We start from the raw sequence: 14,544 nt of genomic DNA, 5'->3' as shown, positions 1-14,544 counted from the left end.
AAATATGAAAAGAAAACTATACTGAAACATAAAAGTGTTTCTGATCAAGTAAAATTCTCTTTCTGTTGAATGTTTTATTTTGTTCCAGTCACATAAATTACCATCTTTGAAATACTAAAACTCCCACAATCAGCTTTTTATAACAGAAAATAATTTACATTTAAAAGGTTTAACTGAAACAGCTAAACCTTAGTGATGAATGTGCACATTTGGCAATAAAACAGGGAAATAGCCCATGTTTTGGAACCCATAGCTGCTATATATTATTTTAATATTATAAAGAACTAAATACAGTCAAGTGAGTGCCACAGGTATGCACTGAGATATTTGCTAGTTCCTGGGAAATGTATTCTTAAGGGTATGTAGTACTGACACAGAGCCTTGGAAATCTCCTTTAGCACTGATGGATTCTGTGATGAGAGGCAGCATGGCTTGAATGCATTTCATCCTCCACAGAAACTTATGAACTTGGTCACATTGCCATCATCAGAAACCATTTCTTTCTCAGTGCAGCAGCACCTCTCTTCCATCTTGTGGTGGGCTGGCCCTGGCTGGATACCAGGTACCCACCAAAGTCACTCTGTCAATCCCCTTCCTCAACTGGACAGGGGCAAAAAAATATACCAAAAGGCTTGTAGGTAGAGATAAGGATGGGGAGAGATCAATCACTATTTACTGTCATCAGCAAACAGACCTGACTTGGGGAAATTCATTTGATTTGTTACCAATCAAATCAGAGTAGGGTAATGAAAAACAAAACCAAATCTTAAACCCGCCTTCCCTCTACCCCTCCCTTCTTCTTGGGCTCAATTGCACTCCTGATTTTCCCTTCCAGTGGCACAGGAGGATGGGGAATGGGGGCAGTGGTAAATTCATCCTACTTGTCTCTGCTGCTCCTTTCCCCCACAGGGGCAGGACTCTTCATGCTGCTCCCCTGCACCAGTGTGGGATTCCCTCCCACAGGAGACCAGAAAACCTGCACCACCATGGGCTTCCCATGAGATCTCAGCCTTCTTTGGGCATCCCCTGTCCCACTGTGATCCTCCATGGGCTGCAGGGGCACAGCTCCCTCTCCATGTTTTGCACCAGGGGCTGCAGCAGCTGCTGCTGCTGTTTCTGGAGCAGCTCCTGCCCCTCCTGCTCTGACCTTGGATTCTGCAGGGCTTTTCTCTCACTCCTCTCTCTGGCTGTAGTTGCTTTTGCACAGGGCTTTTCTCCCCTCCTCAAATCTGTTTTCCCTGAGGCCCCACCCCTGTCGTTGATGGGCTCAGCCTTGGCCAGTGGTGGATCCATCCTGGAGCTGCAGGAATGGGCTCCACTGGACATGGGGGAAGCTTCTGGCAGCTCCTCACAGAAGCCTACCCCTGTTGCCCCCTGCTACCAAAACCTGGCCATACAAACCCAGTACACATCCTTAAAAATGAAAGAGGAGACAGAGACAGTATTTTCATTCTGCAGGAACTTTGTCATCATCCTAGAAGAGATTGCAGCAGTTGTCTAAAAGGACCACAAAATAGCCACAAAAATTAGAGATAATGATTTCCCTCTCAGAATAGCTGGTATGTAAGGCTTGTCTTCCCCCTGTCACATCCGTTCCTGATTTATTTTCTCTTCCTCTCCCCCACTCCCTGCATTAAAGGGGGAGTGGGCCATTGCTGCTATAATGCTCTTATTCCCTGCTAGAGCAGAGAAGATATATTTCAGTTTTATGCTCTCCTCAAATGTACTCAGACATATGGAAGAAGTACCTTACAGGTGTTTGTATTCTTGCAGAGACTCCAGAGAATTGAAAACCCTCTGTATTCCAACAACAATCTTTCCCTTGACCTAGTGTGCTTTATATCTCATGTGGGAGACTGAGTCCTGCTATTACTGGAGTCAGAGAGAAAATGGGTGGAAGTTTCAGAAAAATGGGGATGAGACCCTGGGTGTTAATTGTGGGGCTGCAGGGCCCCGTGGTGGGAGCAGCTGTGCTCAGCTTTGTGCAGAACTCAGCCCGCCCTGACCGAGCCGGATGTTCTTTTACATCTGTAAGATTTGCCTGGGGGATTTGGTCCTTCCTCTTATTAATATCAGAAAGTAAATTAGCTTTATGTTGCCCTTCATATCAGCCCTTTCAGGGGTCTCCTATCCTTTTAATTTAGCCTGGGTCTCTGAGGGAAAAACCCAGTAAAAACACACCGGTGTGATGATTAGTAAGCACATTTTATATAATTACAGTGTTGGCATCTCAGGGGGGAAATGAAAGTTTGTGCTGTCCCTTTAACAGGACAATTTGATAATCCTCTTAGCATTTTCTCTTTTAGCTGATAATATTTCACACAATTTTACTTTGTAAAATATTCCTAAAGGGAGGCTTAAGCAATAATGCACAGATTATGGAAATGACTCTCATTAAATATAGGCAGAGACTTCAGCAAAGCCATGAACTGCTTCGAAACGTGTAACCCCCATTAGGAGCTTCATTTAAATGTTTATTCACAGAGCAGTAAATGTTTATTATAGAACATTTTATTGAAACATAAATTAAAGAACCCTAATTATACATATCACAAGTATTCAAACAATATGCATTTATCAAGACTTAAGTAAAGATCAGAGGTGGAGGAAATGCAGTTGTGCTTCTGTTTTCATCTCAGCAACACCAAATTTGCACAAAAATACCTGGGCAAAGTGAGCCTGATGGAAGGCACAGGGCCTCAAGGCAGGTGCTCTCCAGCTACCCCTGAGCAGGTGCCACTTTCCAAGAACTTCAGAGGCACCTTCACTTGTCATTCCCATCTGTATGGGACTGGGGACTGTCAGGGTTTGGGGTTGTTTTTGCAGAGTAATGGTTGCTGCTCCTGCAGGTCTGCCGAGGTGAGTGCTGTAGAGGGGATGGACAGTGAGGAAAGGCAGGTGATGGTCCTTGGCCTGACCTTCCCACCACCATGCATGGACCCTCGTTTCTGAATTGCAGAGCAGCTTAGAGGTCAGGAAATACAAGTTCAAAGATTTAATCAATCTTTATTTCCAATTGGTTTATCCATTTGCTGCCTTTCTAAGAGGATCTCTTAAAGAGATGTTCAAAGAGATATACATTTGGATTACCACTTCCAACCAGCAGGCTTATTACCCTCATTATTGTGCCAGTTTTCTTGGTTTGGGGCTGAAGGGGCAGGGTTGGCACTTCTTTTGCAAGTGCTAAAAGCTGCCTTCAGCCATGGAAGTTCTAACTCCAGATATCAAGTGTTTTAAAAAAATCTTTCTGTGCTTGTTTTCATGAGGTCTACATCCCTTTTCTAGCTCACCCACAGCTCATTTCTTTAAACTTCATAGCAGTTGACATATGCATTATTTATTGAGAATGCTGAATCTGCACATTTCTGAACCTACATGTTTAAAGATGTACTCTGCTGCAAGTCCCCCACTTGGTTTGGCTTCTGAGACATTTGCAAATTCTCTTAATTTTGCTGCTTTCCAAAGTACCTGTTTTCTGTGCTGTGCAAGTATCTGGATAATTACTCTTCCAGAGGCAAATCCGTGGTGTAAGCGTTGGTAGGGATCATTGCAGAGCTTTATTTTTCCTCCTAAGGATGCCTGTACTGCACAGTGTGATGCAGATTTACACAAAGGACCCTCACACTCCAGCTTGGTAGCACATGGACAGCCTGTGTGACCTTCTCTCCCAAGACTTGTTCCAGTTTCTTGTTTTCCTTCTTTGCAGTCTCTTTCTGAGCACCATTTTTGAGTCACAAAATTTTGACCACTGCCTTCATTCTATCAACAGCTTCAACCCTCCCTTTTTTCCAGTGGCTCTTCCAGTCCATCCTCACATCTGTCTCTGCTGTTTCCTCTGCTGCCCTGGCCTTTGAGACAGGCATGGATTTCCCTGTCCTTCCCTTGCAACCATCAATCTGCTCCTCTGCACACCCTGCTCTCCAGCCTGGCAGTCTGTGCCACTCCTTTCCCTCTGTACCACGGCCTTATGGTCCTCACAACAGCAGAAAAGCAAACCTGAGGTTTGTGTTTAAATAAACCAGAGCCAGGGGTGCTACAGGGGTGTGTCAGGCCATGCAGCCCCCCTGGATTTGGAGCAGTCCTCACCCCCAGCACTGCAGAGCTGCCAGCTGGGGAGGAGAAGCCCAGGGCCTGCATCTGTGCAGCCTCATGCTCAAGGCTTTAGTAAAGTTGGAAAAGAAAGCACTGATTCCTAGAAATGGGGCAGTTTTTTAGGAAAGGAAAGGTTTCAAGCAGTTTCCTGTCATGTTTTATTATTTTATAAAAATTTGCTCCTTTAAAGTGGTCTGTCTTTGACTAATTTAGAACTCCTTAAATGACGGAAAAAAAACACTACTAATGCAGACAATTTTAAAGGCTGTTAAAATTGAGTGGTTTAGTTGTCCAAAACTCTTTTCTTAATGTTGGATGGGACTTTTTAAAATTTTTTAAATTTGTTTCTCCATCTTAAACCAATTCAGGACTTGGAAAATCATCAAGAACTCATAAATACTCACTGAATAGAGACTGTTTTCCCACAAAGATATCTGCCAGGACTTGCAGGTCCAGGGCCCTGGAAGTGGGCTTCCAGTGCCTAGAAAGAGCAGTGTTAGCAGGTGTGCCTGTGGCTGGTGACATGCTGGATTTTCAGGGGCAGCAGAGGGAGAGCTTCCTGCTAATGAGCTGTGGATATACAGGCAGAGCTTTCCATGGAATAACTTTGTAACAGGGACAATTGAGCAGTTAATCAAGAATAGCAAACAAGGGCTCCATGGAAGCCCAGTTTACAGAGAGGACAAAATTGCCCTATTTTTCATGTGGCTATCTCTGTATTATGGCTGATTTTCTTTATCACCCACTAACAGTCTCACTTGGAGAATGGTTATTAGTTTGGAATTTCTACAGTTAATCTGGTAGTTTAGAAGAAGCATTATCACAGCCTCCCATAGGAAGCCCCTGTCTCTGTAATGGACAGGGCACTTGGCAGCAAGTGAGGTCTTACCTGAGAGCACCATCCCTTTTCCCAGGGAACTGGCTGGTCAGAGTCTCCTGGCCAGCTGGTCTTGCTGCCTGGAGCTGCTGATTCCCCTCCAGCCCTTCCTCCTGCCTGGCCACAACCACAGCAGATCACAGCTTTTCCTGTCCTGCTGCACCCTGAGACCGTGGAAACCCACAGCTGCCAAGCTTTGATGTAGAAAAAATTAAAAGTAACAAGGGAAAGGATGAAGCTGCTGAAAGCATCTGGTTTTGCTGCATGGAGGCACAGGTCAGCCACGCTCTGCTTTTGCAGATGTGTGCGGAGCAGCCCTTCCTCTGCCAACATTTTGGCAGCCCCCCATCCTCAGGGGTTGCATGACTCTTTGCCAGCTTTTATGTGTTCATGCTGTAAGAACATGTATTGCTAATAGACCCTGGGTGCTGAGCAGCTCGTGTGCAGACTGTTATCTTCCTTTCAACTGGAAGCTGAGCTCTGTTGCTCTGCTAACCAGCACAGCAGCTGAGTGAACACAACATAATGTCCATGAATTATTGCAGGCAACGCCCATGTCCTCCCTAGTGGTGTGTGGCAGGGTCATCTGCTCTTCACTGTTCTAGTCTACCTGGGAAATCTCTTTCACTGTCTATTTTTGACTGGTATTTTCACTTTAAATCCAGTGCAGTGGCGACACGTTGGTTATTTGACCATAACTCAGTGTGTAAAACCAGCTGTAACCAGTTACATTGCTTTCTGCATGGCCTTGAGTGCTGAAGTAAAACTCACCTGACCTGAATGCTTGTTTCTCCAACAACACAAGCTCCAGGTCTTTTGGCTGAGACTTTCTGAGCATTTTGCAGCCCTGGTTCACTGGAGAGCAGCTTTAGTGGTGTAATCCCACAAATGCCTGTGATGCAGCCAGACTTTGGCAGTGGTGGGATGAGAGTGCCAGAGTGCCCATGAGCAGCCCTGTGTTCCCACAGTCCTGGAATGCATGGAGCTCATCAGAGCATCCTCTTGCTGCACTGGGAGGCCAGAGGCTTCACACCCTGGCTCTGGCTCATTAGTTCCTCATGGTGCTACAGATCTGTTCTTTGCAGTAAATTTTCTAATGCTCCTGTCATCCTGGGTATAAAGGTCTTGAAGAAACTTCTCTTACAAGTGATTTTGCATCACCTGATAGCTCTCACCATTAGAAGCTTCTCAATCTGAGATTTTATTTACATTGCAAAGCAGGGAGAGCTGCAGTCCCTACCCTAGAAAAATGTCAGTCTAATAATTTTAATTTTGAAGGTCCTATAAAATCCAGCTCACACAGCCTCCTTCCAGCTACTGCTGTTTTAAATATCCCTGACTGGAAATCTTGCCTCCAGTTTCAGAAGCAGCTGGCAGGGTTCAGGCATCTTTAACTCACACAGTGACCCCACCTGGGGATTTCTACTGCATCCTCACATTGGCACTGTTGTCATACACACTGTGGAAGTGTCCTGCTTCCTCCATCAGTGCCTGAGGAGCAGGGGATGGACCTAAGCAATGCAAGTGTGTGCCTGCATTTTTCTGCCCTGATGTGGGTGATATTGATTGGTCCATTAATGTAAATGTCTTGGCTGTTGTGTGTTGCTTTCCTTGCTTATTAATCAAAATCATGCAAAATGAGGGAAAAGCAATTTTTTAGGAAAAAAAATGAAATACCATCAACAGTGACTGATTACAGGCTGCTGGAATGTGATGGGGCTGTCTGCCACCCACCAGGCATGAGGCTCCCCACAATAACTGGGGAAAAAAAATAAAATGCTTTATTTTGACAATTTTGGTCAATGTTTAGATGTTTTCTGTTCAAGCAGTGTTTTCATGGAAGGTTTGCCAAAACAAAATTTGTTTTGTTTGCATCTGACATATTTCAGTCAATTGCAAATGGGTTTTTTTTGGATGTGCAGGTTTTTGTTTTGCTTGGAAAAACAAATTAAAGGAAACAACTTTAATTTGTGGGCACCTTGAAGTTATTTTTGCTATTGCCATTTAGGGAGACCTCTCCGTAGCCAGCAGTGGATGCAAAACACTGAGACATAAACAAAACATTTGGGATGTGAATATTCCCACTGAACCAATTCACAGGTTGGAAATGGAGCTGGTGCTTAAGTGCCTTGGTGGATTGAGGGTTTAGCAGTAACAAATAGTACTAAGGAGCAAAAATGATCAATTAAAGATCTCCTAATGAATCAAAGTATCAGCCACTGAGTTGAGAAGGGCAGAAGCTGAAAGGCAGATTGGAGAAGGTGTGAAATCTCCCTGTTCAGTGTTTCTGACTGCATGGTAGCCACAGCTCTGTGCTGCTTGTATTTCTTGGTAAAACTGAATAGAAGGGAAATATATGAGACACTGCTGCTGATCCTGTTTGTTTCTGTTATACAAACAGTGGGGAGAATCCAGATATTTATTTCTTTGCCATACACTGAATTAAAAAAAAAAAAAAACAAAAAAAAAAAAAAAAACCCAAAAAACAAAAACAAACCAAAAATGGATGACTGGAAAAATTACTCTCTTTTAAATTGATTGTTGTTATTTCAAACCTTGGGAATATTCATTTGTTTTGTGATACAGTTGATGGATTCTGCTGTGCAGGCTGGCAGTGTGTGAGAACATAATGCCTGTAGTAAAGGTGACTAACCTGTGAGAACATCCCCACCGATGCCAAGTGGCCCATATGCTGTCATAAACACTTTTTATTCTTTTTTTTTTCCACACTGATCATAAGAGCCCATTTTGGGTAGAAGATCACATTAGGCTCATTCATTACCTGCTGTGCTGCTCTGTGCATCTGCAGTGCAGCATCTCTGCTCTGAGCTTTGGACTCATCCCTGCGTGTTTTCTGATATTCCAAATCCTCTGTCACGGGTATACACAGATCTTCTCCTCTGTGTGTCCTGGAGCATTCTGCACCAGAGATAAAAATTATGCTTAAAGGTGGCCAAACTTCTGGGGATACGGTTGTTGATAGCTGATTTTAGGTTTTATATGTATCATCAAGAGAAATTCCTGTAAATTGATACTTGTAGCAAAACTATCATTCCTTGTAGCAGAAGAGAAGGAAACTGACTGCAGATGAACTGGCTCTATTCTTATGAATAAATTTAAAATCTAATGAGAACAACAGGTGTGAGACAGTAGTGAAATTTTACAGTATACCTGCAAACTTTAATCTACACTTTTATTTTTCTTGAAGGTCTGTCCAAAAGCGAAATTTCAGGCCTAGGGCTACTGAAGACTGTCTTTAAAGTTGCTTTGTGATTTTGAGCAATACATCATGTGAGCAGTGATGTTCAGATGATACATTGCACTAATACATCACAGGAGCACTTTTGCTCTTATGATATATTAGTATAATACACTATCAGAACACTATCACTGATATATTACTCAAAAACACAGTTTCTGACCCTCAAGATTCACCCTCATCTCTAGTCTGAATACACTGAAAGCTGTGGATAATGATAAGAATAAGAAATCACATATTCGGTTTCTCTAGGGTAAAGCTGAGGAAAAAAATAGTGTGGTATTTGGAATATTTCATTAACTGAAACATCCTTGTGTTTTCATTTTATTCACTGAGCAAATGTTATTATGGATAGAAGCTAACACAATATAGGTGTGTTTGACTTTTCTTACAAATAGCCTAAGAAAACCTTTTTTGATTTCATATTTCATTATAGACTTAAGCCATGTTTTGAGAATGTTTCCATGAGTTGCAGGCGTTTCAGCTGATTTCTACCTCATCAAATTGAATCAGTTGCAAGCTATCTAAATTCTTTGCAAACCATTTGGTGCCGTTTCTGATTTTCAGACATTTTTTAAAAGGATTTAGGCACCATCTAAAAAGATCTGAAGGTGCATAAATGTGATCTATCACTCAGATTATTTGCTGCCTCTCCTCACTGAGGTGTTGGGGTTTTGTCCCTGAAGAATTATTCTCAGTTATTGTTTTTCTTTACTAAAGAGTGAATGACAAAGGGAAAAAGAAAAAAGAATGCATTGCAATGTTGTTAGTAGCTGAACTTACTGCAGAAAAGTATTTTTCCCAGTAGAGTTTGGGTCTTGAGGACCTTCCTTTATGGTATGAACAGTGGGAGAAAAAAAAAAAGGTAATAGTAATGACACAACACTAAGGTGTCAAGTCATATATTTGTGTTCTTGCCCATAATTTTGTTTGTATTCCTCAGATCTCATCAGCATTTTTGATGAAAACACATCACCATTCACCTCCTTCCCAAACTGGGTAACCCAAAGCTGCCTGTGCAGCTCAGCTCTGCTACCCCGTGGGCAATTGCCCTGTGCCAGGAGAGGGACACAGTTCAGGCTCTGCCAAACTGGGCTTATAATCCTTGTGCCTCACAGGTTTTGGGCCACCTGGCACTCTGTCCCGGCAGGTGTGTCCCCAGCATGAGGCTTGTGCCCCACAGGTTTCAATTTGTTGTGTTTGGGCTGCAGCCTCCAGGGAGGAAAGGAAGCATTAAAGTCTTTTTAACCTTGTGAGAGGCATTGTCCTCTTCTGCCAGCCCTTCTGCCCACGTGCTGTCCATGGCATGGCAGCTGTTCTGTCCCCAGAAGGGAGCCTTGAGCCCAGGCTGCCCACACGAGCTCTGCCCCCACATCCCATCTCCAGCACCTTCTAATTTCCCTCTGTTCCAAAGCCACAACACTCAGCTCCAAGGGACATTGTTATTTCAAAGCTGTGGCTAAATATGTCTCTGACTGACAACTATGAATAATTCCACAGAGCCCCTAAACTTCCAGGCATTTCACTCTGAAGCTCATATAATACACCAGGGCTGCTCTCTCATGTTTTTCATCTTTTATATTCTCCAAAGACTTGAGATACAGTTATGGAACAGGTTAATGTATTTTCCTCTGAATATAATGCTGTGGGAGCCTGTGCACAGTTACTTGTGTGTGTTGAGAATAATGCTGACAGTTCAGAAAAGAAAGTCATGAACTTGATAATCGCCATTATTTTGTTTCACGTTTTCAGCATGTTCATGTCCATGTGCTGCCAAGGAGGGCTGGAGACTTCAGCAGGAATGATGATGTCTACGAGGAGGTAAGATTTACACTCCATCTCTTCTTCAGAGTTGGTTTTGCTTTTAGTAAACTGCTTTAGTGGTCCAGCCCCTCCCATGGATGTAGGGATGGGATCTCTGCATTTTTATTGCTTGCAAAGATCCTGTGGCAGCACCAAAATCTATACTGGGATTTCTTTGTGAGCTCCCTCTCTGTGGGAGGATACAGTTGACACCTTTGGGACTTCAGTCTGTCACTGCACACAGGGTGCATCTCTACAAATAATTGTGGTCTCTTATTTTGACAGCACAGGGAAAAAGGGTGACCACATGGTCAGCCTGGCATGCAGGGAGGGTGTCCTACACCAGCTGCTCACCTGGGGTGCCAAACCTCCCCCTTTCCAACCAGAGAAAACACAGGCAGCTTGTTACAGCTCAATCACAAACTGCCTTCTGGCCTGATTTTTGTAGGGCTCTGCTCAGCCCTGGACAAATCACATTGTAGCCCCAAAGGTGGAAACTAAAGAGCAACTCTGCATATAGATGGAATATCTGCATGTGTGCAGACTGTGCAGCAGAGCTCGGCTCATGAGCTGTTCCAGTGTGACTGAATCACTGGCTTTTGTTTAAGTGAACAATTGTACTGGCATTAACAAAAAGTTTTCCCCAGTTTGACAGCTGTCATAATGATTCTATGAAAAAATCTCACTATTGTTAAATTTATGGCTTGTTCTTTGTGGGTTTGGTAGGATCCTCTTTCTGAAACATGACATCTCCTTCTCTTCCTGAAAGTAATTAATATAAACTTGTTCAGTGCTACTGCAATACCATCTGCTTGAAAGAGACATCGTGACATTTTCTGCTTTGGTATTTTTTTCTTTGTGATATCTACATGATGACAAGTCCCCACTCACAAAAAAAAATGGTGGAGTGTTTTAAAGTTTTTCAATTACTTAAATATGCAAAAATGAAGAAGAAAGCATATTAGTGACAGGTTATATGAAGTGTAGTGCCTGAAAACTCCACTAGTTTGGGTAAAAGCTTAATGAGACTGCTGAGCAAGGAGATCCAATGGAAGTAAATTATGGCAATCTTTGCTGGCGTGGTGGTTAAAAGCAGTTGAATGAGACAAAAGTTAGCAGGGTTAAAGGGTTGTCAGGCACTGGAAGAGGCTGTTCAGGGAAGTGGTGGAGTCACCATCCCTGGAGTTATTTAAAGGATGTGTAGGTGGGGCTCTCAGGGCCCTGCATTACCGATGGGCTTGGCACTGCTGGCTTGATGGTTGGATCCAGTGACCTTGCAGGTGTTTTCCACCTAAATGATTGTATGGTTCTGTGATCTTTTCCTTTTCACATGTGTTAAGGGGTTTCAGATGCTGCATCAACCCATCAAATCTCTTTCCATTTCTGTCATATTTACAATTCCATTTGCTTCTTTTTTAACACAATTACTTCTCCCTTGTTATAGCTAAACAGAAACAGGCAAAACTCTGATAAACTAGACTATATATTTAGTGTTGTTAAATGCAAAAGGGTGGCAAATTGGGGAAGAATTTCTTTTTTATTTTGTCATTTCCAATTACAGCAATTGTAGGTGTTGCTTTTAGCAAACAGGAACCATAAATATTTAGACATAGATGTGATAATGCATCTTTTAGCAGAAGAATGTATAGCCTCAGAGTCTAACTAGCTATTCTTGAACACTACAGAGCTAACACACTTTTGTACAGACTGTAGCTGAAGAAAGATTTAATTTTTTTTAGGATGACAGGGAAACAAAAACACATTTGCTGCTATAAAAAGTTTGGTACCGAGTTCTGTCACTGTCTGGATTGAGGATGGAGAGACTTAAGAAATTTGCTATCACAGGTGAATAAAGCTATTTTGAAAAATGAAAAAGGGACAAATTATTGAAAATACAGCTGACTTTGGAAATAATTTGGAGCTTATGTCAGTACAGCAAAAACATTTTTATATACTGCATCTCTGTTTGATGTCAGTAAGTCATATCCTTTTGACAAGAAGATACTTTAAAAGATTTAGGAAGATATGTAGATCATGGTGGGGCAACAGGCTGGAATTCGACAAGGGATAAAGTACCGTTAGGTGAGATGTGGGTGCTGGAGAGAGCTTTAAATCTATTTTTCATGGAATTTGTACTTCAAAAATCCAAAACCCCTTCATAAACACTTCATTTCCATGTATTTGCGTGATAGATGGAGTTGTAGTTTAGGCAGCAAAGACCACCTTCTAAAATCATCCCACTGGCCTTTTCCTTGTAAAATGTGACATGGAGGCTGATCAAACACTCTGTGCAATTGTAAAGCACACTGAAGATAAATTGTGCATATTGGGGTGCCTGGGTTAGCTACCACAGCTAAAGGTTTAACAGCAATTGGGAGCAATTTTCACAGCCTCTAGGTCTCAGCTCTGGCTCAACATGTCTTTTGCAAACCCTTTTCTATCTGTAAGTGCCTTTGAGCTCTCCAAGCTCTGCAGTTGTCATCTGTATATGCTCAGCAGATTGCTGATAAATCCCGCTGCTCTTAGTGTCTGACAGTGCAAGGAATGCCCAGATGCTGAGCCATCACTCCTCCTAGGAGCCTTCTAGAACTGAGACAGCCAGAAAGTGCTTGCAGTCTCTGTGTGCTTAGTTTCTCCCATTCAGTCTTGGAGTGACCACTCACCTGATGGAAAAGGCAGAAGAAAGCACATCAGGTTGTTCCCTGCTTAGGCTGTTTACTGGGCTCTGAGATCTTCTGGCTTTTGGCTCTGAAGCTCTGACACAGCCCTGTCTAATGCAGTTTTTTAGTGTAAAGAGTATAATTAAGGGAAGGGTGTTTCTTAGCACTTGTATTTTAATCAGGTATCTGATGGACACAACTGTCTGCTGATTTCTGGATATATTTTTAGATCTGTGGTAGTGGAAAATTAATTGTAGAAGGAATAAAACAGGGTCTGACACTTATTTCACAGCACCTTCTCTAAGGCACTCCTTGGTAGAATGTGTCACAACATTTTAGGTTTTTTTACTTCAGTGCATATGAAAGAAGTCACTGTGTGATTTTTCCAAGATACAAAGAGAATCACTAATAGTAAAAAACCATCTGCATTTAATATTTTAGATGTATTTCCTCTACATCTTTGCAGGGCTATTTCTTGGAAGGGTATTTCCTGGGAAGTGTTAGTTATCCACTCTCTGGGCTCACTGTAGTGGAAAGCTAAAGCTATAGTTTATCAGTTCTTACATTTCTCTGCAATTATTTGAAGCCTAATCCTGCAAGTGTGCACATGCCAAAGTTAAATTGGTCTTACAGGATTTTTTATAGGATCAGGCTCTTCATCTTTTGCTATTGCTAGATTACTTTTCTCATCTTCATCTTGAGTAGTTCTTATTCATTGATGCTTTATTTCTTGGACAGCAGAACAATAGCAGCTAAATATTAGGAAAACCTGCTCTTAGAATAACTCTTTATACCTATGTATTTTCTGTTTGGTTTGAAAGAGATTATATTTCACATTTATTAATCAAGGAACTTAAAAGCCTGTTATGAAGTAGTTGCTTGCTTTGAAGTAGATGAGTTCTTTGCTATTATAAGGGCATGTCACAGTGACTGATAAGAATTTGGTATGAAAGAACATCTTTACTGTAGAGCAGCCCCCAGTGTTGTTGCAGTCAGCACAAGTACTGCAGTTGTTGGAGGTCATCGTGTCCAAGACATTCAAGAACATTATCCTGAAAAGCCTTGGCACTTCCAGGCATCTGTGGGCAGCCCTCATTCAGTGGGTGTTTGAAAAGTCCATAGCACAGCCTGTCCCTGGTCTCCACTGAGTGGTTAGCCATTACTGCAATATAAATAACATTCATCATCCTTTAGGCTGGCAGGTAATAGCTGTACTGGGCCAGAGACGATGGGGCTCTCTCAGAAAGGAAGACTCAATCAAAACTCTGCACTCCTGTTATGAGTGCTGACCTCAAGAAATTAATTTTGAGGCTGACAGACTCAGATGGGTAAGGGCAGCCTGGCCTCTCAGTGAAACCCTGAGCATCCCTGGCATGCTGAGGTGAGTTTTGTGGTGCACACCCCTGTTCCTCCCCAAATTCTGTGTTTCCCTTGGTGCCTGCAGCCTCCTGTAACAGATGCAGCTGCCACAGCAATGCACATCCAGGGCTGTGCACACAGGGCAAAGAGTGCCCAGCCCCTCACCAGCCTTGCTCTTGTGCCCTCCTTGTTGCACTGCCTGCCTGCAATTCCCAGCTGGAATTGGGAGGGCACTGAAGGACTGGAGAGCCCTGAAAAAGGGGAAAAGTGTGAAAGAGAGAGGTTAATCCAAACCCCTGTGTCTCCATTCTCCTCTGCCTGTCCTGTGTCTCCATCCTCCTCTGCCTGCCAGACCTGCATCATGGATCTCTTCTAATGAACCTGAGTGAAACTTCCTACTGCGAGTTCTTCAGTAATTTATGAAATTTTGTAAAAAGCCAGCAAAAGAATTTGCTTCATGCTATCCTCCTTCCCCTCTGGCATTCAGGCAAGCA

General features: G+C 42.8%; 1 protein-coding gene across 2 annotated transcripts in view; it reads left to right on the top strand.

Annotated features, from left to right (window-relative positions):
* FHIT (fragile histidine triad diadenosine triphosphatase) overlaps window positions 1–14,544 on the top strand; it is a 518,625-nt gene that overhangs the window by 426,694 nt on the left and 77,387 nt on the right. For both annotated transcript variants that reach the window (XM_054516097.1, XM_036391301.2), the window contains one exon: window positions 9,981–10,049. In XM_054516097.1, coding sequence (XP_054372072.1) covers window positions 9,981–10,049 — 69 coding nt within the window. The remainder of the gene's footprint in view (window positions 1–9,980; window positions 10,050–14,544) is intronic.

This window comes from Molothrus ater, chromosome 11 (assembly GCF_012460135.2).
Source record: "Molothrus ater isolate BHLD 08-10-18 breed brown headed cowbird chromosome 11, BPBGC_Mater_1.1, whole genome shotgun sequence".
NCBI lineage: Eukaryota > Metazoa > Chordata > Aves > Passeriformes > Icteridae > Molothrus > Molothrus ater.
The sequence above is the reverse complement of the archived record's forward strand: the minus strand, read 5'-3'. Positions and strand labels throughout refer to the sequence as shown.